This window comes from Ammospiza caudacuta, chromosome 19 (assembly GCF_027887145.1).
Source record: "Ammospiza caudacuta isolate bAmmCau1 chromosome 19, bAmmCau1.pri, whole genome shotgun sequence".
Lineage (NCBI taxonomy): Eukaryota > Metazoa > Chordata > Aves > Passeriformes > Passerellidae > Ammospiza > Ammospiza caudacuta.
In genome coordinates, this window is record NC_080611.1 from 1,712,678 (window position 1) to 1,733,887 (window position 21,210).

Here is a 21,210-nt window from a genome sequence, read left to right on the forward strand (position 1 = left end):
GCACTGGAGCTCTCACAATGGTTGCAGGAGCCCCAGTGGCTCTCTCTGGGACTGAGTAGCCACAGGGCTTGTCCTGGAGCACTGGAGCAGCCCCAGGGCCCGAGCAGTGCACAGCAGCCCCCGGGCTGCCCCGAGGCCGGGCCAGGAGCAGGACCAGCAGCAGGACCAGGACGTGCAGTGGCCGCAGCCATGGCCCACGAGGACCTGAGCTATTACCGGGGGCAGTACAAGGACAGGCTCCTGTCCCTGCTCAGGTCAGGGCTCCTCCAGCCTCCCCCCGTGTCTCCATGGCTCCTTCCCTGCCGTGCCAAGCTCCCATCCCTTCCCTGCCGTGCCAAGCTCCCATCCCTTCCCTGCTCCCACCCCTCACCTGCTCCTGTCCCTGCCCTGTTACCCCCTCCCTTGCCCCGGCTATTCTGGGGGTCCCTGCAGGGAGGGCTGGGGGTCCCGAGGTGGGGCTGGAGGTTCTGAGGTGCGGCTGGGGGTCCCGAGGTGGGGCTGGGGTCCTGCCTGTCCCCAGGACACAGCCCAGCTCCGGAGCAGCCTGCCAGGATGCCGTGTGAGCTGGGGACATGCGTGGCAGGGAGCTGCGGGCAGCCGAGGAGGACTCCACCAACTCCTTCATCTGTGTGCTGAAGAAGATGAAGGAGGTGCGGCAGATGGAGAAGGTTGTGGAGGAGACAGAGGAGGTGAGGAGGCTGGGATGTGCCTGGGGGGCTTTGCAGGGTGGCAGGACAGGCGGGGGTGGCTCTGGCTGTGGCAGCCGTGTCACCCCAGCTCTGGTGCTGCCAGGCCTTCGCGGAGAGGATGAAGACCCTCGCTGAGCAGTGGAGGGACCTGCACGCCAGGAGGGCCCAGCTGAAAGCCCACGTGGTGACATCTGGGGCCACTGTGAAGGTACAACTGGCACAACTGGCACACCTGGCACACCTGGCACACCTGGCATACATCATGCTCCTGGCACACCTCATACACCTGGAACATGTAGCACACCTGATACACCTGGCACACCTGGAACACGTGGAATATGTAGCACACCTGGCACACCTGATACTACTGGCACACCTGGCACACTGCCCCTGCTCACTGACTTCTCTCCCCTGGGAGGAGCCTTGACTCAGCACTCCCCGCCAAGGCCAAGGCTCCCCTGAGCTGTGGGGAGCAGGGACTTGTGCCCTGGTGGGAGAGGCATTGTCTGAACTGCACAGCCCGGCCCAGGTGCTGCCCCAGCCAAAGGGACAGTGCCAGGGGGTGGCCCAGGGACAGGGAGGAGAGTGGCCCAGGGACAGTGCCGGGAGGTGGCACAGGGACAGTGCCGGGGGATGGCACAGGGACAGTGACGGGCGGTGGCACAGGGACAGTGCCAGGGAGGTGGCACAGGGGCAGTGCCAGGGGGTGGCACAGGGACAGTGCCAGGGGGGTGGCACAGGGACAGTGCCAGGAGGTGGCACAGGGACAGTGACGGGCGGTGGCACAGGGACAGTGACGCAGGTGGCTCAGGGACAGTGCCAGGGGGGTGGCACAGGGACAGTGCCGGAAGGTGGCACAGGGACAGTGACACGGGTGGCTCAGGGGCAGTGCCAGGGGGGTGGCACAGAGACAGTGATGGGGGGTGGCACAGGGACAGTGCCGGGGGGGTGGCACAGGGACAGTGACGGGGGATGGCACAGGCACAGTGACGGGGGATGGCACAGGGACAGTGCCGGGAGGTGGCACAGGGACAGTGCCAGGGGGGTGGCACAGGGACAGCGAGGGGAGTGGTCCCCAGTGCTGGGCTTTCCTCCCTGGAGGCTCTCCTGAGTGACCCAGCTCCTCCATCCCGTGCCTCCCTCCCCCTCTGGCTGTGGGTGCTGCTCCCCAGGAGAATGAAAGGCTGAGAACCCAGGCTCTGAAGAAAGCCAAACAAGAGAAAGAGGAGAATTCGAAAAAGGAGAGTGAGCTCCTGAGGGCGAGGAGGGAACTGGATGACCTGAGGAAAAAGCACCAGAAACTCTCCAAAAAATTGCTGAAGTACTCTCCGTTCAAGAGGTACCTGGAGGATGTGGTGGATAATTCACAGGTGAGCTTGGGTGTGGCTCAGGGTTTGAGCCAGAGGGAGGAGGCAAGGCCAGGGAAATCAGCCCCTGACCAAACCCAGAGACTCCAGGTGGGCTGGGAGGGGCTCCCTGGAAACCAAGGTGGGCCACAGGGTCAGGAGAGGAGAACCAGGACAGGTGAAGGTAGGGCAGGGTGTCCCTGACCCCAGGGATGGCGGGACAGGATGTCACTGATCCTCAGCAGGGCAGGGCAGGGTGTCCCTGACCCCGGGCAGGACAGGACAGCGTGTCCCTGACCCCAGGACCTGTGCTGCAGTTCCGTGACATTGATGACATCATCAGCTACTACAAGGCCCTGCTGAGGACCCGCAAGGACCTGCTGCAGTCCCAGTGGTGGCACCGGCAGCTGATGGAGCAGGGCAAGGGCCTGCAGCAGCAGCTCAGGGCAGAGAAGGAGGCTGAGATGCTCCAGTGCAGGAACGACCTGGTGCAGCTCAAGGAATCCTTTGACCAGGCTCAGAGTGACATCCAGCAGTGGGTAAGGAGCTGAGGGGTGCCCAGGGGGGGCTGGAGGGGCAGGGTTGGCTCCTCCTGCAGCCAGGGGCTCATGGCAGGGCCAGCAGCAGTTTGGGGTGGGAGGAGGTACCCCGTCCCATCCCATGGATCCCATCCCATGGATCCCATCCCATCCTATCCCATCCCCATCCCATGGATCCCATCCCCATCCCATCCCATCCCATCCCATCCCCATCCCATCCCCATCCCACCCCATCCCATCCCCATCCCCATCCCCATCCCCATCCCATCCCATCCCATCCCATCCCCATCCCCATTCCCATCCCCATCCCCATCCCCATCCCATCCCATCCCATCCCATCCCATCCCATCCCATCCCATGGATCCCATCCCATCCCATCCCAGGCTGCAGGAGGAGGATGACAGCCTGGGTGGGGGCAGATTTGTCACCAAGGGAGGTGACAATGGCAGTGCTGAAGGGCTGGCAGGGAGGGTGTGCCAGGGTGGGCACTGCAGGGTGGGCAGCACAGCCAGGCTGGCTCCTGGCTCTGCTCTGCTCCCAGCACGCCAGGCTGGACCAGCCCCAGCCCACCAGGTCCTTCCCAGCCTGGATGAGGCTGAATTTGGGGTCCCCAGCGGGGTCCTGGGGCTGAGGCCACCCTGCTGGGACGTGTCTCGTGTCCCCAGGAGGAGCGCTGGGCCAAGGTGCAGGACAGGCAAGCCAGGAAGGCCGTGGAGCTGAGGTCCCTCACCATGGCCATCCACGGCCTGTTCCACACCGCCAGCACCCGGCTGCAGCCGCAGGGCAGGGTGGCAGCTGGGGACAGCCACCGGCAGCTGGACATGGTAACGTGGGACAGACTCAGCACAGCCCCAGAGACAGCTCAGCACTGATCCCAGCACAGCCCAGCACAGCCCCAGGGACAGCTCAGCACTGACCCCAGCACTGACCCCAGCACAGCCCCAGCACAGCCCAGCACAGCCCAGCACTGACCCCAGCACTGACCCCAGCACAGCCCCAGCACAGCCCCAGCACTGACCCCAGCACTGACCCCAGCACAGCCCCAGCACTGACCCCAGCACAGCCCCAGCACTGACCCCAGCACAGCCCCAGCACAGCCCCAGCACAGCCCAGCACAGCCCCAGCACAGCCCCAGGGACAGCCCCAGGGACAGCCCAGCACAGCCCCAGGGACAGACCCAGGGACAGCCCAGCACAGCCCCAGGGACAGACCCAGCACAGCCCCAGGGACAGCCCCAGCACAGCCCCAGCACTGACCCCAGCACAGCCCCAGCACAGCCCCAGGGACAGCCCCAGGGACAGCCCAGCACAGCCCCAGGGACAGCCCCAGGGACAGACCCAGCACAGCCCCAGGGACAGCCCCAGCACAGCCCCAGCACTGACCCCAGCACAGCCCCAGCACAGCCCAGCACAGCCCCAGCACAGCCCCAGCACAGCCCCAGGGACAGCCCCAGGGACAGCCCAGCACAGCCCCAGGGACAGCCCCAGCACAGCCCCAGCACTGACCCCAGCACAGCCCAGCACAGCCCCAGCACTGACCCCAGCACTGACCCCAGCACAGCCCCAGCACTGACCCCAGCACAGCCCCAGCACAGCCCCAGCACAGCCCAGCACAGCCCAGCACAGCCCCAGCACAGCCCCAGCACAGCCCAGCACTGACCCCAGCACTGACCCCAGCACAGCCCCAGCACAGCTCCATCCTGGCCAGGACACACAGCAGGAATGGCTCCCCCAGGGCAAGGGGAGCCCCCAGGCCCAGCACAGTCCCCTCCTCCCCTGGGGACCCTGGCAGGAATGGTGGGGACAGCGGGCAAACCTGTCCCTCTGAGCAGGGGAGTGGGGACCAGGCATGGACAGGGGTGCAGAGATACTGGGGTGCAGGTATACGGGGGTGCAGGGATGTGGGGATGCAGGTATAGGGGATGCAGGAATGCAGGGATGTGGGGATGCAGGTATAGGGGATGCTGGGGTGCAAGGGTTTGGGGACCCAGGGGTTCGTGGGTGCAGGGATGTGGGGATGCGGGGATATGGGGGTGCAGGTACAGGGGACGCAGGAATGCAGGGATGTGGAGATATGGGGATGTGGGGATATAGGGTTCAGGGGTGCAGGTGTTCAGGGATGCAGGGAGAGGGATGCAGGAATGCAGGGATATGGGGATAGAGTGGTTTGGGGATGCAGGGACAGGGGATGCAGGAATGCAGGGATGTGGGGATATGGGGATGTGGGGATACAGGGTTCAGGGATGCAGGGATGCAGGGAGAGGGGATGCAGGAATGCAGGGATGTGGAGATATGGGGATGTGGGGATACAGGGTTCAGGGTGCAGGGGTTCAGGGATGCAGGGACAGGGGATGCAGGAATGCAGGGATGTGGGGATATGGGGGTGTGGGGATACAGGGTTCAGGGATGCAGGTCCAGCCATGGCCAGGATTTGGTTCCATTCCCCCACAGAGGCACACTCTGGTGCCTTCCTGTCCTGCCACTTAGCTTGGGGACACCTGCCCTGCAGGAGGGACGGGCTCCCTTCTGCCTCCTGCCCCCACTGCTGCCTGACCCTGCCCTGTCCCTGTCCCACCCAGATCCGGCAGTTCATCCACGACCTCCAGGACTTCACGGAGGACATGAAGGAGCGTGGCCGAGCTCTGTGAGAGCCTGCCCTGCCAGCGAGGCAGCAGCAGGGTGGGCAGGGACAGGAGAGGACGAGAGAACCTGCAGAAATTGCAGACTAAAGAAATAGCAAATATTTAAAGCATCTCTTCATTTCCTGCTGATCTTCCCTGCTTTTCTGTGAGCCGAGATACTCAGCAGCAGAAGAGAGAAAAGCAGGAGGCAGTGAGCCCTGCATGGCTCTCAGGGTCCCAGAGGCCTCACAGACACTGGCAGGGCCACCAGGAGCTGCTCCTGCTCTGGAAAATCAGCTCCTGGCTCATCCCGGAGCACAGAGCATGCAGGGCCTCTGTGTCTGTCCATCTCATCTCAGCTGTGACATTTCCAGAGGCCATCCACACCCCCCCGAGAGGTGACTCACGGCCACGGCCACCCTGTCACCCACAGGGGTGCCACCCTCTTGGTGGTGGGCAGGAGCTCATGGGACAGGAGCAGCTCTGCCCTGTGATGGATGGATGGGGATACGGCTGTCCCTGCCCTGTGAGGGGTGGATGGGGACACAGCTGTCCCTGCCCTGTGAGGAGTGGATGGGGACACGACTGTCCCTGCCCTGTGAGGGGTGGATGGATGGATGGATGGATGGATGGATGGATGGATGGATGGATGGATGGATGGATGGATGGATGGATGGATGGGGATAGGGCTGTCCCCAGGGGCTGGTGAGGACACTGAGGGACCAAAAGTGAAGTGTGGGTCAGAGCCAGCAATGGGAGGGTTGGGCTCTTGCTGCAGCAGCAGGAGCTGCTCTGGGCATTCCAGGAGCTCCCAAGTGCAGCCCAGCTGTTCAGGGTTAGGTTCTGCTCCTCTCTGCCCACCCTGCTGGGCACACAACCCTTGCCCACCCTGCTGTGCCACAGCTGAGCCATCTCCTGAGGTGGTGCCAGGAGGGAAAACACCCACAGAGCTTCCAGCAGACATTTATTGGTTGGGGTTGAGGTGGATGCACATGAAGCTGTGTCTCTCCATGGGCTGGGCTCCTCTCCCAGCCCTCCCAGCACTTCTGTGTGCCCAGGGAGCAGCCTCAGGGCCACGGGGGGACACACAGACACAGCCTGCCCATCTCAGGGGGACACACAGACACAGCCTGCCTATCCTCAGGGGGACACACAGACAGAGCCTGCCTATCCTCAGGGGGACACACAGACAGAGCCTGCCCATCCTCCAGCACTGCCTCCAGCCGAGGCTGCCTCCAGAGGGGCAGGTTTGGAACCCAGGGCTCTCCTGGCCCTCTGGCTCCCCTCAGCCCAACCAAACTCTCTGGCTGGGTCACTCACTGTCCCAATGAGGCCTGGGAAGGCAGGACAGACAGGAGCCTTTGGTGTGTGTGGAACAAAGCAAATCCCTGTGGGCCAAGTACAGCAGCCCTGGAGAGTCTCTGGAGCAGCCCAGGATGGGATTGGCTCAAGGCTGGGATCAGCCCCAGGACAGGATCAGCCCCAGGCTGGGATCAGCCCCAGGACAGGATCAGCCCCAGGACAGGATCAGCTCCAGGACAGGATCAGCTCCAGGACAGGATCAGCCCCAGGACAGGATCAGCCCCAGGACAGGATCAGCTCCAGGACAGGATCAGCCCCAGGACAGGATCAGCCCCAGGACAGGATCAGCCCCAGGCTGGGATCAGCCCCAGGACAGGATCAGCCCCAAGACAGGATCAGCTCCAGGACAGGATCAGCTCCAAGGAAGCCCCTCCTGCCCGTCCCGTGTCCCCAGGACGTGCCCCTACCACGGCCGTGTCCTGTGCCAGGTGCTGGCAGTGCCCTACATGATGGAGCAGGTGAAGCCACAGCACCCCCTGAGCAGGGCCAGCCCTGTCTTGGTCACATAGGGAGCCGAGGTTTGCTGTCCCCTCGATGTCATCTTCTTCTCTGGGACAGGAGCTGCAGGAACAGGAACCCAGCTGTGTCTGGGGACAGGCACAGGGACAGCAGGGGCTGCTGCTCTGCCTGGGGACAGGACAGCCCAGGGCCACTGCTGTGCCTGGGGACAGGGACAGGGGACAGCAGGGGCTGCTGCTCACAGCTGCTCTGAGGCTGCTGCTGACCCTGAGGCAGGAGCTCCTGCACCTCCATGGCCCTGCCCTGGGGCTCTGGGTGTCCCCTGGGGCTCTGGGTGTCCCCAGGGCTGGGAGTGCCTCCCATCACCCTGGGGAGGTGGCAGAGCACAGGGAAGGGGTGGCTGTCATCAGAGGAGTGGTGCCCATCTGCACCCACCCGGGGTGGGGCCGGTGTTCCAGGGGAGATGAAGGCTGGCAGCTCCAAGAAACCCCTCCAACCCCGTTCTCGGGGGCCATGTGGGAAATGCCAGGAGGGAAATCAGTGCCCAACATCTGCTCCAGTTCCAGGCGCTCCCACGCTGGGACCTCAATCAGCAGCACCCCCCTGCCCCTTGCCCACCCTCCCCCAGGTGAGGCAGCCGCAGGCAGGGAACCCTTGGGGGCAGAGTGCCTGGGAAGGGGACAGACCCCAGGGAGGGTCAGTGCAGGCAATGAACACATCTGCACTCACTCGCTCTCTGGAGGCAGCTTTTGGAGAGCTTGCTCTGCAGGAACTCGGCCATTTCCTTGTCCTCTTCCCTTTCCCTGCGGCAAAGCACTCGGTTACTGCTGGGAAAGGAGCAGCAGGGCCCCAGGAGCCCTGGGAAGGCAGGACCCAGCTCAGGGGATGGATTGCAGAGTCCCCAGCGCGAGCAGCAGGTGACAACAGCTACCTGAGCCTTTCAAACTCCACATCATCCACCAGGAAATCCCGCGTCTCCACCAGCTTGTGGATCTGCTGCACCAGCTCCTCTTCCCTCTGCTTCTCCTCGTTGGATTTCTGGTTCTCTGCAACACGGGGAGCACATTTCACATCCCACGGGGAGCACATTTCACATCCCATGGGGAGCACATTTCACACCCCACAGGGGCCATCCCACCCTCCAAGGCCAGTCCTGCTCTGCTCAGCTCCAAGCATGGGGGCAAAGCCAACCCAAGGGAGTGGCTGGATCCAGGCTTGGGCTGCTCAACGAGAGGAATCTCGTCCCAGCTGCCCTTGCTGGATGTGACAGCTCTCCTGGGGCTCTCCCTGGGCTCTCCCTGGGCTCTCCCACCGCCTGAATCAGTGCAGAGTCACCTGGGCGCTGTCTCTGAGCATCCCGCACTGCCGGCTGGGACAGGGCCACCCCCACGGCATCAGACCCAAGCACCGCTGTTTGGTGTTCATTAACACCGCTATTTGGGTCACTAACACCGCTATTTGGGTCACTAACACCGCTATTTGGGTCACTAACACCACTATTTGGGGTCACTAACACCGGTATTTGGGGTCACTAACACCGACATTTGGGGTCACTAACACCGACATTTGGGGTCACTAACACCGACATTTGGGGTTCATTGACACCGCTATTTGGGGTTCATTGACACCGCTATTTGGGGTCACTAACGCCGGTATTTGGGGTTCACTAACATCAGTATTGGGGTTCATTAACACCGGCTATTCGGGGTTCAATAATACCGGCTCTTTGGGGTCATTAACACCAGTATTTGGCGTTCATTAACACCGGTATTCAGGGTTAACTAACACCGCTATTTGGAGTTCATTACGCCGGCCATTTGGGGTTCATTAACACCGGTATTTGGAGTTCACTAACATCGGTATTCGGGGTTCATTAACACCGGCTATTGGCCGTTAATTAACAAACTGCAGTCTGAGGCAGAACCTGTCAGGGTTAAGGTCCCCCCGGACAGACGCTGCCCCTTCCCGCTGCTGGCAGAGCCCATCACGGTGACATCTGAGTCACCAAAGGCGCAGTGGCCCTGGCCGGGCTCTGAGCAGCACTGACGTGTTCCTGCCTTTATCCAAAGCTCAGCTGCTGGGGCTGTCTCACCACAACAGGCGTGTGCAGGCTTTTTCCAGCACACACTGCTCTGAGTCAACTCATAAAGACAACAAAAAGCAGAATTTCTGCTCTCAGCTGAGCCTGGGAGCACTGAAAAGGCACGAAATGAAAGCCCAAAGCAGATGAAGGAAAGCCAGGCTCATTTCCTCCAGCTGCAAAAAAACCCCCAATTTATCTCTGCTCTGAGCCGTGGTTTAGGGAAAGGCTTGGTTTAGGGAAAGGCTTGGTTTATGGACTGGAAGGAGTTGGGATTAAAGCCCCCATGAGATGTGGAGCAATGAGCTCCTGTTTTCCTGGCAGGATGCTCCCCTCCCCACTGAGCCCCCATCCACACACCGAGCCAGGTTTACTGGGGGGAGCAGCACCCCAATATTGAGCAGCACCTGAATCTTGAGCAGCACCTGGGCTCTGCCTGTGTCCACTCTGTGGCTGCCAGGCCCAGCCAGCACCGTGGCACTGTGGCACCTGGCAGGGCCACCCCGGCCTCTGGGGTGTGCTGGGCACGGCACAGAGGAGGTGCTGGGGACACAGCTGGGCACAGCTGGGCCCTGCCTGAGCCCAGCACCCCTGTAACACCTACCCTGGGACAAGGAGTGCAAAACCCTGGGGAGAGCAGCATCCTCAGGGATCCCAGCATTGTCAGGGATCCCATCAGCCCATGGATCCCAGCACCCCGGGGATCCCATCACACTGGGGATTTCAGCACCCTCGGGAATCCCAGCAATGTCAGGGATCCCATCACCCCAGTGATTCCAGTACCCCAGGGATCCCAGCAGCCTCGGGGAGCACCCCCAGAGCCTCACCTGGCAGGTCCAGCAGTTTCTGGAGCTCTGTTTTCAGCCGGCTGATCTCCTGGCAGAGCTGGATGTCGTCCATCCTGCAGGGACATAAACGGGACCTCTGAGGGGGAAAGCTGGGACAGGAGAGGCTCAAACCCCCCGAGCAGCACCCAGGCAGTGCCTGTGGTGGGATCCCAGATTTCCCTGCCTTCCCATGGGAAATGCAGCCCACTTCACCCCAGATTTTTGTTGGGGCTCTGGTTGTTGGCAGACAGAAAGTTAAATATCCTAATGATAACAAAGCCTTATCAAAACCTGGCCCATCCACCAGGCAAGGGCTGCTGTGTTTCTCCTGGTCCCAGAAAATAATCCCCAAAGAGCAAATTCAAAAAGAATTGGAAGCTGCTGCCATAAAAAAAAAAAAAAAAAAAAAAAAAAAAAAAAAAAAAAAATCTTTTTTATCCCACCTTCCTGCAGAATTAAATAAAGGTAGAAACATGAAACGTAACAGAGAGGGTGTGCAGAGCACCAGGGGGCCACAGGGACAGCAGAGATTGCTGGGGACACACTGATTGAAATGAAAATTACACTCAGATGAGAGCTGGATGATTGTTGCATTTAAATGGAAATTAATTCTGGAGACACTGATAGGGAGAATAAAAGATAATAAATTCTGGTTTCAATTAAAATCAGGAGGGGTTGCAGGGACAAGCAGCCAGGAGGCTCCTCCTGGGCTGGGATTGGTTCCACCCCTACTGGTGCCACCTGTGGCAGCCTCAGCCAGAGCCAGGTGTCCCAGGGAGCCTCAGAGCCTCAGGGACCAGGGTGGAGCTGCAGCTCCCACAGAATCGCAGCCGTTTCCTTCTGCCCTGTGAAGGAGAAGTGTTTGGTGCCCCGTTATTCCCAGAGCAGGGACACCCAGGAGCTGGCATGGCTCATCTGACATTGCCCACGAGAGCAGACTCTGGTTATTATGGGGGTCCCTGCCCTGTTCAGCTGCTCACCCTGCTAGTTCTCCATCTCCCTGAGCCCTGCAGTCCATCCACCCACCCTGAGCATCACCTTCTGTCCCGCTGGGGACCAGAAAGGGCCTTGGAGCCCCTGCGTCCCACCCCTCTGAGGCTGTGCTGCAGAGCCCAGCTCTGGGCTCCCCCTCTCCAGCAGCAGCGCCCCAGGAACTCCTCAGCCTTCCCTGGCTCATCCTGGGCCCTGCAGAGCTGAGCCTGAGCTCCCCCAGGTCACAGAGCCACCCCAGATCTCCCACAGCTTCCCCAGAGCTCCCACAGCTCCCACAGCTCCCCCAGAGCTCCCACAGCTCCCCCAGAGTTCCCACAGCTCCCCCAGAGCTCCCACAGCTCCCCCAGAGCTCCCACAGCTCCCCCAGAGCTCCCACAGCTCTCACAGCTCCCCCAGCTCTCACAGAGCTCCCACAGCTCCCACAGCTCCCACAGCTCCCCCACAGCTTCCCCAGATCTGCCACAGCTCCCCCAGAGCACCCCCAGAGCTCCCACAGCTCCCCCAGGTCCCAGCCAGGCACTCCTGGCCTGTCCCAGCCCCACGGGATCACTGTGGCAGCCAAGCCCACCAGGAGGTTTCTGCAGCAGATTTACCTTTGCTTTCCAAGGGAGAAACCAAACCAAACCAAGGTTAAGGAAACACCAGAGCTGGAGCTCTGACAGCACCTGAGAGCATCAGGCGCTGTTGCCATGGAAAGCCTTTAGGAGCTGCACTTCTGATGTTTCCACAACTCCTTTTCAAACTCGAGTTCAGGGGCAGCTGTGCCCCAAAGAGGCTCCAAATCTGAGCCTGAAAGCAGCTCAAAGCTTCCACTGCCCAGATTGACCTGACTCTCACATGTAGCGCAGAGGGACAGACACACAGCACAGAGGGACAGACACTCACAGGTAGCACAAAGGGACAGACACATGGCACAGAGAGGGACAGACACAGCACACAGGGGGACAGACACTCACAGGTAGCACAAAGGGACAGACACACAGCACACAGAGGGACAGACACTCACAGGTAGCACAAAGGGACAGACACAGCACACAGAGGGACAGACACAGGTAGCACACAGGACAGACACACAGCACACACATGGACAGACACACAGCACAGAAGGACAAACACTCACATGTAGCGCAGCTCCGACTCCCGGCGCACCAGGATCTCCCGGATCCGCTCGATCCTGAAGAGCTCCCCCTCGATGTCATCCACGGTGGTGGTGGAGTCGGCCATGGACACGATCTCGTCTTCTGGACAAGGAGCAGGGAACAGGAGCAGCCTGAGGCAGCAGGAGAGCAGCGGGGCCCTGGGGCAGCCTCGGGAACAGCAGCAGCAGCAGTTCCCTGCTCCCGGCCCGTGCCAGGCTCTGTGCTGGGACAGAGCCTCACGTTCCCTGGGGTCCCCCTCTCCCCGAGCAGCAGCAGCCCAAGGGAGCTGCAACCTGCTGGATGGGAGGGCAGGAATGTCCCTTTCCTTTTCCAGAGGCACAGAAACCTCCGGCACATCCAGCACAGAGGGCTGAGCCTGCCCTGCACCCTCCTGCTGACCAGGAGCAAACCCGGGCACACAAAGCTCAGAGCTGAGAGCCACGGGGTGAATTCCTGCTGCTGCTCCTCCTCATCACAGGCTGGCTGGACACCCCCATCCCTCCCAGCCACCGGGGTGAGCCCCCGTTCAGCTCCCCCACCCTCTGCAGGGCTGAGCTCACATCCAGCCCCCACCTGGGGAAACTGAGGCAGGGAAGGGGGGGGGTCACCGGCTCAGGGTGAGGCAGGAGCTTCACAGCAAAACGTGGGATAAAGGGGCTGTGATTCGTGTTTGAGAGGATGCACAGGGTGAAAGCCCATCCGCCTCTGGCCGTGGCTCTGACCAGCAGCCCTGCCTCCCCCGCTGTGACTCACACACAAATCCCACTCTCTGCTCCTGCCTGGCCCATGGATTCCTCTGGATGCTGTGGGGATCCCACAGGGACTCCCAGCCGGGTTTGGGGAGCAGCTGAGGATTTGGGAACAGCTGAGGATTTGGGAATAGTTGAGGATTTGGGAGCAGCTGAGGATTTGGGAATAGCTGAGGATTTGGGAACAGCTGAGGATTTGGGAACAGCTGAGGATTTGGGAATAGTTGAGGATTTGGGAATAGCTGAGGATTTGGGAATAGCTGAGGATTTGCTGCAGGCCAGCTCCCAGCCTGGGCTGGCTCAGACATGACTCTGAGCCTGTCACCTGAGCCTGTCACCAGTGCCAGCAGCAGCACCTTTGTCACATCCCAGCCAGCCCCACATTCCCGGGGGTGCTGGGGACAGGGGCAGAGCCAGGCTGGGGGACAACATTCCAAACAACATTCTAAAAACTCCTGCAGGGCGGGTCTGCTTCCTCTGACCCTTACAGAACACAGCTCCCCTCTGAGGCTTTGCCTTCCTGCAGCCCTGGGACTTTCCCTGTGCAGGAAGAGGGGAAAGCACAGAAATCCAGCTGCTCCCAGGAAGAGGGAAAAGCACAGAAATATAGCTGCTCCCAGGAAGAGGGGAAAGCACAGAAATCCAGCTGTTCCCAGGAAGAGGGGAAAGCACAGAAATACAGCTGCTCCAGGAGCAGGATTGCCCAGGCAGGGATGCTGGGAGATGCCAAGCTGTGTGGTCTGGGCATCCCAACCCTGAGGGTTACAGGGCAGGAAGAATCAAACTCCAAGGCACAGGAGCAAACTCTCTGCACTCTCTGTCCTCTCCCCATCATGAAACACTGCTCAGGAAATCATTCCCAGAGTGGGACACATTTCCAAAACTTCCAGCAGGGAAGGTTTATTGTGGAAATCCGATGGTTTGGATCCATGTGTGTGGTTTGGGGAAGACTTTTCTTCTGTTTCTGGCTTGGAAACCCATGAGGGTTCTTAGAGGTTGTGTCCCTGCCCCTAGGCAGGAAGGGCAGGCTGAGGCTGATGCCAGGGCAGGAAGGGCAGGCTGAGGCTGATGCCAGGGCGTGACTCTTCCCTTGGTCCCTGTTGGGGTTCGGGGTGAGGCTGGATGAGCCCCCAGCAGCTCCTGTTGGGGTTCAGGGCAGGGTGAGGCTGGATGAGCAGCTCCTGTTGGGGCTCAGGGTGAGGCTGGATGAGCCCCCAGCAGCTCCTGCCCAGCTCTGCTCTCCCCTTCCCCCCCTCCTGACGGTTGCCAAGGGACCGGCCTGTGCCTGCTACAGCATCACCGTGCGGTTGCTAAGGGACCAGAGTGCGGTTGCTAGGGGACCGGGATGCTGAGGTCCTTCATCCCGAGCACTCTGGGGCTCTGCTCCCCCACAGCTCCTCTGGCCTGGGATGTTTTGCTGCAGCTGCACCCTGCTGAGCAGCTGGGGACGGCCCCAGGGGCCCGCTGCAGACGCTGCCAGATGTGCAGGGACCAGGACAGCTGGAGGGGCGGGTGGCACAGCTGGCACCAAAAGCTGTGCTGCTGTGTCCCCTCTGTGTCAATAAACACAGAGATACACAAACCCGGGGTTCCTGCAGCCTCTGTGCCCAGGGACACGCCAGGGGCACCCCAACCTGCCCGGGGACACCTCAGCTTGCCTGGGGCACAGGGCGGGGCTGGGGACAGGGACGGTCCCTCCTGGCCTGGGAATGACCCGGGAGGTTCTGATCCCTGCTGGAACGATCACTGCGCTGAGGTTCCCAGCAGGAATTTCCCGGGGGCAGCGCCAGGGCTGGAGCAGCTCCAGAATCCCAGAAGGGCATCGGCACAGCCATGCCAGCTGCGAGAGGGGAATCCTCGGCAGGGCGGGCAAAGGGAGGAGGCAGCGCTGGGACAGGAGGAGGTGACAGGGATGGGACGGGAGGAGGTGACAGGGCTGGGACTGAAGGAGGTGACAGGGATGGGACAGGAGGAGGTGACAGGGCTGGGACAGGAGGAGGTGACAGGGATGGGACAGGAGGAGGTGACAGGGATGGGACAGGAGGAGGTGACAGGGCTGGGACTGAAGGAGGTGACAATGCTGGGATGGGAGAAGGAGGCAGGGCTGAGCTGCTTTGCCCCACCTGCAGCAGGAGGCTGGGGTGTAATTCCAGCCCCTGGGCAGAGCCCACAAGGGCAGGAAAGCTCCTGACTGGGCTCTGGGTTTGTTCTGGCACCACCGGGCGTGGCTGGCACCGCCCTGCCCTCCCACGCTGCTCCCAAGTCACCTTTATGCTGGACACTGAACAGGTCAGAGTGTGCTGTGACATGGGGACAGGGGGAAGGTCACAGCACAGCCCAGCCAAGGCTGCAGGGCTCAGCTGGAGGGGGCCAGCCCTTGGCTGAGCCTTCAGGAGCTGTGGTCAGTCCTGGCACTCTGCAGCCCTCAGGAATTCCAAGGAACTGCTCCCCAAGCAGGCGGTGCTGGACAAGAAGCTCTGACAGGACCTTTGTGTGCCTGGAGCTGCTGAATTCAGGGCAGAAGCAGAGGGAGGGCAGTGCCAGGAGAGACCTGCTGGAAAATTAACCCACAAACCCTGGGATGGAGAAGGGGACACCCATGGCAGGGTGGTCACTAAAGCTGGGAGCAAGCCCACAATCCAGATCTCCCTCTGGGGACAGACAGGATGGCCCCAAGTGTGGCCACATTGCCCAGGAGTCCCTGTGCTCCCACAGTTCTCCCAGAGCAGCACAGCCACACAGAAAACCTTACACAAACCCTAAACACAGAAACCCCAGTGCCAGAGCCAAAGGGATCCTGCCTGGCGCCACTTCAGGCTGGCAAAGCAAGGACAGAAATTTGGAGATGCTCTGATCAGCCCAGGGAGGGGCCTCAGCTAACGAGGAGTGTAACAGCCAGAGACTTCCATTGCAGATGGTTCGGGGACAGCATTTGGGCAGGCAGCAGCCAGCTGGGATGAGTCACAGCAGCCAACAGCGCAGGGTGAGCTTTGGGCAATTCTCTTCAGGATTAGAGTTGGGAAATCGATTGTCAGCCCCTGTGGAGGGTCAGAGCCCTTCATGGGGGCACCATCCCGAGAAGCCTCAGCTCAGCCTTGCATTCCCTCTGCTCCTGCCAGCAGCGGGGACAGGGGACACTCAGCCTGACTCCAGCAGGACAAGAGGCTCCAAGGGCTCAGTGCTGCTCAGGCTCAGTCTGAGCTGTCCTGGTGGGGAGCAGGCAGCAGAGCAGCACCCGAATAGCAGACAGGGATTGCTGTTCTTACCCGTCCCAAGGTCCTCACCCACTCCAAGGTTCCCAGGAGCTGGGAGCTCACAGAACTGCTCTGAATCAGCAGAATCACAGCCACCATAGCCCTGCTCACAGGCACCCGTGGGGAGCGTCCTGCCCATACCCAGCACCCTGAGTCCAGTCCCTGGCCCCTATGTCACCCAGCTGCTGGAGCAGAGGACGGGCTGCTGAAGCCCTCAGAGCCCCACGGGAGGTGTAGGGGAGGACACACACTGCCAGGAAAGGCACAAAGGGAAAGGACCCAAATATTCCACAGCTCTCCCAGGAGCTGAACAGCTTCACGGGCACCTCACAGCCCCCAGGCAGTACCAGCAGGATGCTGGAGCCGGTGATCCCTCCTGCCCTGCCCCTCCAGCTGTCTGTCCGAGCCCGCTGGGTGCAGGGGGCTGAGGGGGAGCAGACAGGGGCAGGGAAGGGGAGGGCTCGGAGGGGCGGTGGAGCAGAGGGATCGCAGGCGCCTCCCTTGGCCCAGCCCAGCGCTGCGACCCTTCCTCCAGCCCAAGGTCGAGGGCTCTGCTCAAGGCGATTCCCCCGCTTGGCGTCCCCGCTCTCCTCACCTCGGTCCTGCTGCAGGGACCGATCTGAGAGGGGCAAAGGCAGTGAAGGACAGGGCGAGCCCTCCCGTGCCCCGCTCACAGCCGTGCCCAGGGCCGCGCACGCAGCGAGATGCGACCGTGCTGCCCCGGTGTGTCCCTGCAGACACCCCCTGCACCCACCCTTCCTCCCCTCCAGCCCCACTTCCTCCCGTCCTTACTGTCCCCCAGGCACTCCATCCATCCATCCATCCATCCATCCATCCATCCATCCATCCATCCATCCATCCATCCATCCATCCCCGCTCCCGATGGCCGCTCGGGGACCCGGGCGGGCTCCGTTTGCTGGATGAAGCCGCCAGTTCCCCGCCAGCTCCCGGGGCTCGGCTGCCCGGATTGTCCCGGACCCGGGCCGGGGGAAGTTGGGCTCGGGCGGTGCCGGTACCGGTACCGGCGCCTCGGCGCTCACCTGGCCCCGCGCCGGCCGGCGGCCAGCGGGTGGATTCCATGGAGCCGTAGCGGGGAGAAGCGCGGCTGCCCTCCATGCGCAGCCAGCGCGCCGTGCTCCACCGGGCCGGGGGCTCCCGCTGCTTGCACCGCTCCCTCCGCGCTGCTCCCGCCGCTCCCGCTGCTCCCTCCGCTCCGCCGGGGCGGGGGCTGTCACCGATCCCACTGCACCGACCCACGGCTCCGCTCCGCCGGGGCGGGGGCTCCCGCTGCTCCCTCCGCTCCGCTCCCGCCGCTCCCCCTGCTCTGCTCTCTCCGCTCCGCCGGGGCGGGGGCTCCCGCTGCTCCCTCCGCTCCGCTCCCGTCGCTCCCCCTGCTCTGCTCTCTCCGCTCCGCCGGGGCGGGGGCTCCTGCCGCTCCCGCCGCTCCCTCCGCTCCGAGCCCCCCGCCTGCAGCCCCCTGCCCCCGCAGCTTCACCCGGCTCCTTTCAGCCCCAAAAGCGCAGCATCGGCACCGACGGAGCGGGGCCCGGGCAGTGAGGGCGCCAGGCTCCGTGGGGCACGCGGGTGGGACACGGGGTGCCGGGGGTGAGGCTCAGCACCCAACAACCCCCTAAAACCCGCTGAGCCAGAGCAGCCGTGGTTCCTGGTAGAAGCAACTTTTGCCCATGGAAAAACCCAAGAGCAAGAGTTTGAGCCAAGCCCCAAGGGCTGGAGTGCAGCAGGAACCTCAGCAGGACCTGGGGCTCCCTCCTGTCTCGGCCAGGACAGCAATGCCCGGGGGCACTGCCCTAGGCTGGGCACAGCAAACGGCCAGGACGGGCTGGGTGTGGGGGCAAACCCTGCTCTGACAGGGTTTGTGCCCCCAGAGCACCTGGCTGAGGAGTCACGGCTCTGCAGGGACACACCTCAACACCCCTTCCCCCAAAACACAGCGAGGGGACACACCTCAACATCCCTCCCAAAACACAGCGAGGGGACACACAGAGTCCTCTGCTGGGACAGCTCTCGGCCAGGATGTGCCTGAGGGTGACACTGATGTCCCCACGCACAGCTCCAAGGGCTCAGGGACACCCCAGCTCGGTGAGGTGGCTCAGGGACACTTTGGAAAGTGCCCCTGGCTGGAGAGCAGGGACACGGTGACACTGGGGGGGTCTGGGGGATCCAATCCCACCCAGAACCAGCCCGTGGGCTCTGGTCACAACAGCCTCAGCTCCAGCCAGTGCAACACAAACCTGAGCCAAATCCTGGAATTCCCACCTCCAACAGCCAAAGAGGAGCTCCCGGCTCTTGATCCAGCCGAAGGATTTGAAGCAGAACACATGCCAGAGATGGTGCTTCATTCTTTGAGGATAACTGTGGAATATAAACACAACAAGCCAAAAATTAAGAGTCTCTGTCTAGAAACAGGGGAAAAGGATATGGGAGCTGTTCCTCTGGGATGGAAATGCAGCAGCAGCACCTCTGGAAATGCAGAAGCACTCTCCCAGGAGCAGCACAAAGCCAGGGGGCCGTGGGGGTGGGCTGGGAGCTGGAAGGGTGACCCTTGTCAAACGGGGAGCTCCAGCATTCCAGGGAATCGCTCAGGAATGCCCTGGGGCTGTAAGGAACTGCCGGCTCCCAGCCGAGGGGGGGGACACGGCTGCCCGGGCTGGTTTGGGCGTGCAGGGGCTGCTTTGGGGGTTTGGGGGCGCAGGGGCTGCTTTGGGGGTTCGGGGGTGCAGGACTGCTTTGGGTGTGCAGGGACTGCTTTGGGGGTTTGGGGGTTTGGCTCTGCAGGGGCTGGTTTGGTTTTGGCTGTGCAGGGAAGGAGAGCCATGAAGCTGCTGCCTCTCAGCCGATGAAGGGATCAGCGCCCCCAGCCCTGGAGCCAGCGGGGCTGCAGTGACTCACCTTGTTTTGGTCGCTCGGAAGCGCAGAGAAAATGAACCTGTAAATATTTTAATCAGTTCTTCAGGCAACCACTCTCCAGGATGACTTTCACTGCGAACAGCCAAATCTGCTGGGGGCTGAACCGGAGTTTAATGCATTTTATACACTCAATTTATCGGGAGTGAATCAGGCAGCCCAGAGCCACCCAGAGCCAGGATACAATTCACCACTGGAGCTGCTGGATTGGATGGAATCCTCGGGGCAGGGGGGAGTGCAAATCAGGCACAGGAGCAGCTGGGCTTCCTCCTCAGCCCAGGTCCTGGAACTCTGAGGCTGAGGAGTTTCAATGGGACCTTCCCTGCTCCTCCTCAGGAAGATGTGTTCGTGCTGTGGACGGGCAGGATTTAAGGGAATGCCCAAAGTCAGTGTGATAATCTTGCACAATGAGGGATTTTTTAAAGATTATCAATCCATTAAACACATTCGGTGCAGATTCAGGGGAGTCACCCCTCTGCACCGATGAACAGGCTCCGGTCACTGCAAGGCTTCTCCCCGTGAATCTGGAATCCAGCAGCCGCTGCTGTGCTGAGAATGATGAAAAGGGCGCGGCTCACCCAGGTAATCGCTTCTAACGAGGGCAGCTGAAGCAGCAGCTGCATTTCAAAGCGTTCCAGCTCTTTCTGCGCCGCTCACAAAGGCTCGGGATGCGCTGCGTGCAGGGATGAGCCTGACTGCAGGCAGATCCCCCATTAACACGCTTTATTCCTCGGGTATTACACGACAATAAGACCGGGAGAAATTCTTGACATCAAAATTGCTCCGCTCGTGTTTGAATTCCCGGGAGATGATAACATCTTAATAAAAAGTTCCAGCTATTCTCGGCACGGGGACAGCTCTATCTATGGAGCCACTCCAGCGCAGCATTTTGCTGGCGCACAGGATCGCTGCCAGGAGAGCGGGAGCTAATTACCCTGAAAACATCTGATGCACACATAATGCGGGATCGATGCCTACAGAGGGAGGAATTATCGCCCGGAGCCCTTCCCTTGTCTCCAGCGCTTCCTGCCGAGCCCACAGCGCGGCACGGTGACACACTGCCAGGCCATTTGCATATGCCACAATAAATGTGCATCTCCATAAATATTCTGCTTTCTGCAGCTGCCCGTCTCGGGGTCTGTGAGCCACTCATGCAGATGTTACTGAAATCCATCCCTGTGCACAGGAATGATGCGATTTCCTGACCGAGGAATACCTGATAACTGACAGCAGCCTTTGCTGTGCCTTAAGGGACTCCAAGGCTCATTTAAGGGGTTCATTTAAACCCCATTTAAGATCTTCTGATGACACCAGACCACTGATTTTCCATTGAGAAGCATAACTTACCTCCTGGAGAGGGGCTGGAATCTGTGCATTGGAGGTGAAGGCAGGGCAGGTGAGGGGGCTTAACCCAGGAACAGGTAAAGAGGAGGGCTGGGAACCAGTGACTTCCAGCTGGGAACAGCCTGGGATAACTCAGTGTGTAGGAGATCCTCTGGCATGGAGCGAGCGCTGCTCTCTGTGTGCACCTGTGCCCAGGTGTTGCTTTGTTACTGAGGGTTAATAAAGCACATAATTTCCCCTTCTCTTTCTGCGGTTGTGCTGTCCCTGCCTGGCTGTTTCAGCAGCCGCAGGAGCCCTGCTCAGGATGCAGCTGAGCGAGGGCAGGTGTCCCATCCCAGCCCCGGAAATCCCAGCCCGGGAGCCCAGGCCCCTTCCTGCCACCTGGAACGCCGGGCACGCCCTAAATCAGCCCCGAGAAGTGCCCAGGAGGGCCGGGTCAGTCAGCACACCTTAAATCAGCCCCGGGAAGTGCCCAGCAGGGCCGGGCCAGCCGGGCACACCTTAAATCAGCCCCGGGAAGTGCCCAGCAGGGCCGGGCCAGCCAGCACACCTTAAATCAGCCCCGGGAAGTGCCCAGGAGGGCCGGGCCAGCCGGGCACACCTTAAATCAGCCCCGGGAAGTGCCCAGCAGGGCCGGGCCAGCCAGCACACCTTAAATCAGCACCGGAAAGTGCCCAGGAGGGCTGGGCCAGCCAGCACACCTTAAATCAGCCCCGGGAAGTGCCCAGGAGGGCCGGGCCAGCCGGGCACACCTTAAATCAGCCCCGGGAAGTGCCCAGCAGGGCCGGGCCAGCCAGCACACCTTAAATCAGCACCGGAAAGTGCCCAGGAGGGCTGGGCCAGCCAGCACACCTTAAATCAGCACTGGGAAGTGCCCAGCAGGG

General features: G+C 61.5%; 2 protein-coding genes across 2 annotated transcripts; one reads left to right on the forward strand and one right to left on the reverse strand.

Moving 5' to 3' along the window:
* The first annotated feature begins 189 nt into the window (after positions 1-189).
* On the forward strand, positions 190-5,221 carry CCDC42 (coiled-coil domain containing 42). The gene is made up of 8 exons (XM_058817515.1): positions 190-254; positions 433-492; positions 584-689; positions 778-897; positions 1,862-2,059; positions 2,353-2,574; positions 3,240-3,398; positions 5,153-5,221. Exons 1-8 carry the CDS (start codon positions 190-192, stop codon positions 5,219-5,221), a joined length of 999 nt encoding a protein of 332 aa, XP_058673498.1.
* Positions 5,222-6,998: 1,777 nt separating this feature from the next.
* On the reverse strand, positions 6,999-17,295 carry LOC131566245 (bMERB domain-containing protein 1-like). Its single transcript, XM_058817471.1, has 6 exons — positions 17,098-17,295; positions 12,036-12,156; positions 9,923-9,996; positions 7,947-8,061; positions 7,745-7,818; positions 6,999-7,117 (listed from the first exon to the last, which is right to left on the reverse strand). Exons 1-6 carry the CDS (start codon positions 17,171-17,173, stop codon positions 6,999-7,001), a joined length of 579 nt encoding a protein of 192 aa, XP_058673454.1. The 5' UTR covers positions 17,174-17,295.
* Positions 17,296-21,210: the final 3,915 nt, after the last annotated feature.

Excerpts from the sequence above, each read along its gene's own strand:
- CCDC42 (XM_058817515.1), top strand. The coding sequence starts at position 190 with ATGGCCCACGAGGACCTGAGCTATTACCGGGGGCAGTACAAGGACAGG. Across the intron at positions 2,575-3,239 it reads AGAGTGACATCCAGCAGTGG|GAGGAGCGCTGGGCCAAGGT; the intron begins GTAAGGAGCTGA and ends TCGTGTCCCCAG. Across the intron at positions 3,399-5,152 it reads GCCACCGGCAGCTGGACATG|ATCCGGCAGTTCATCCACGA; the intron begins GTAACGTGGGAC and ends TGTCCCACCCAG.
- LOC131566245 (XM_058817471.1), bottom strand. The coding sequence starts at position 17,173 with ATGGAGGGCAGCCGCGCTTCTCCCCGCTACGGCTCCATGGAATCCACC. Across the intron at positions 9,997-12,035 it reads GAGTCGGAGCTGCGCTACAT|GATGGACGACATCCAGCTCT; the intron begins GTGAGTGTTTGT and ends ATGTCCCTGCAG. Across the intron at positions 7,118-7,744 it reads AAGCTGCCTCCAGAGAGCGA|CTCCTGTCCCAGAGAAGAAG; the intron begins GTGAGTGCAGAT and ends CTGTTCCTGCAG.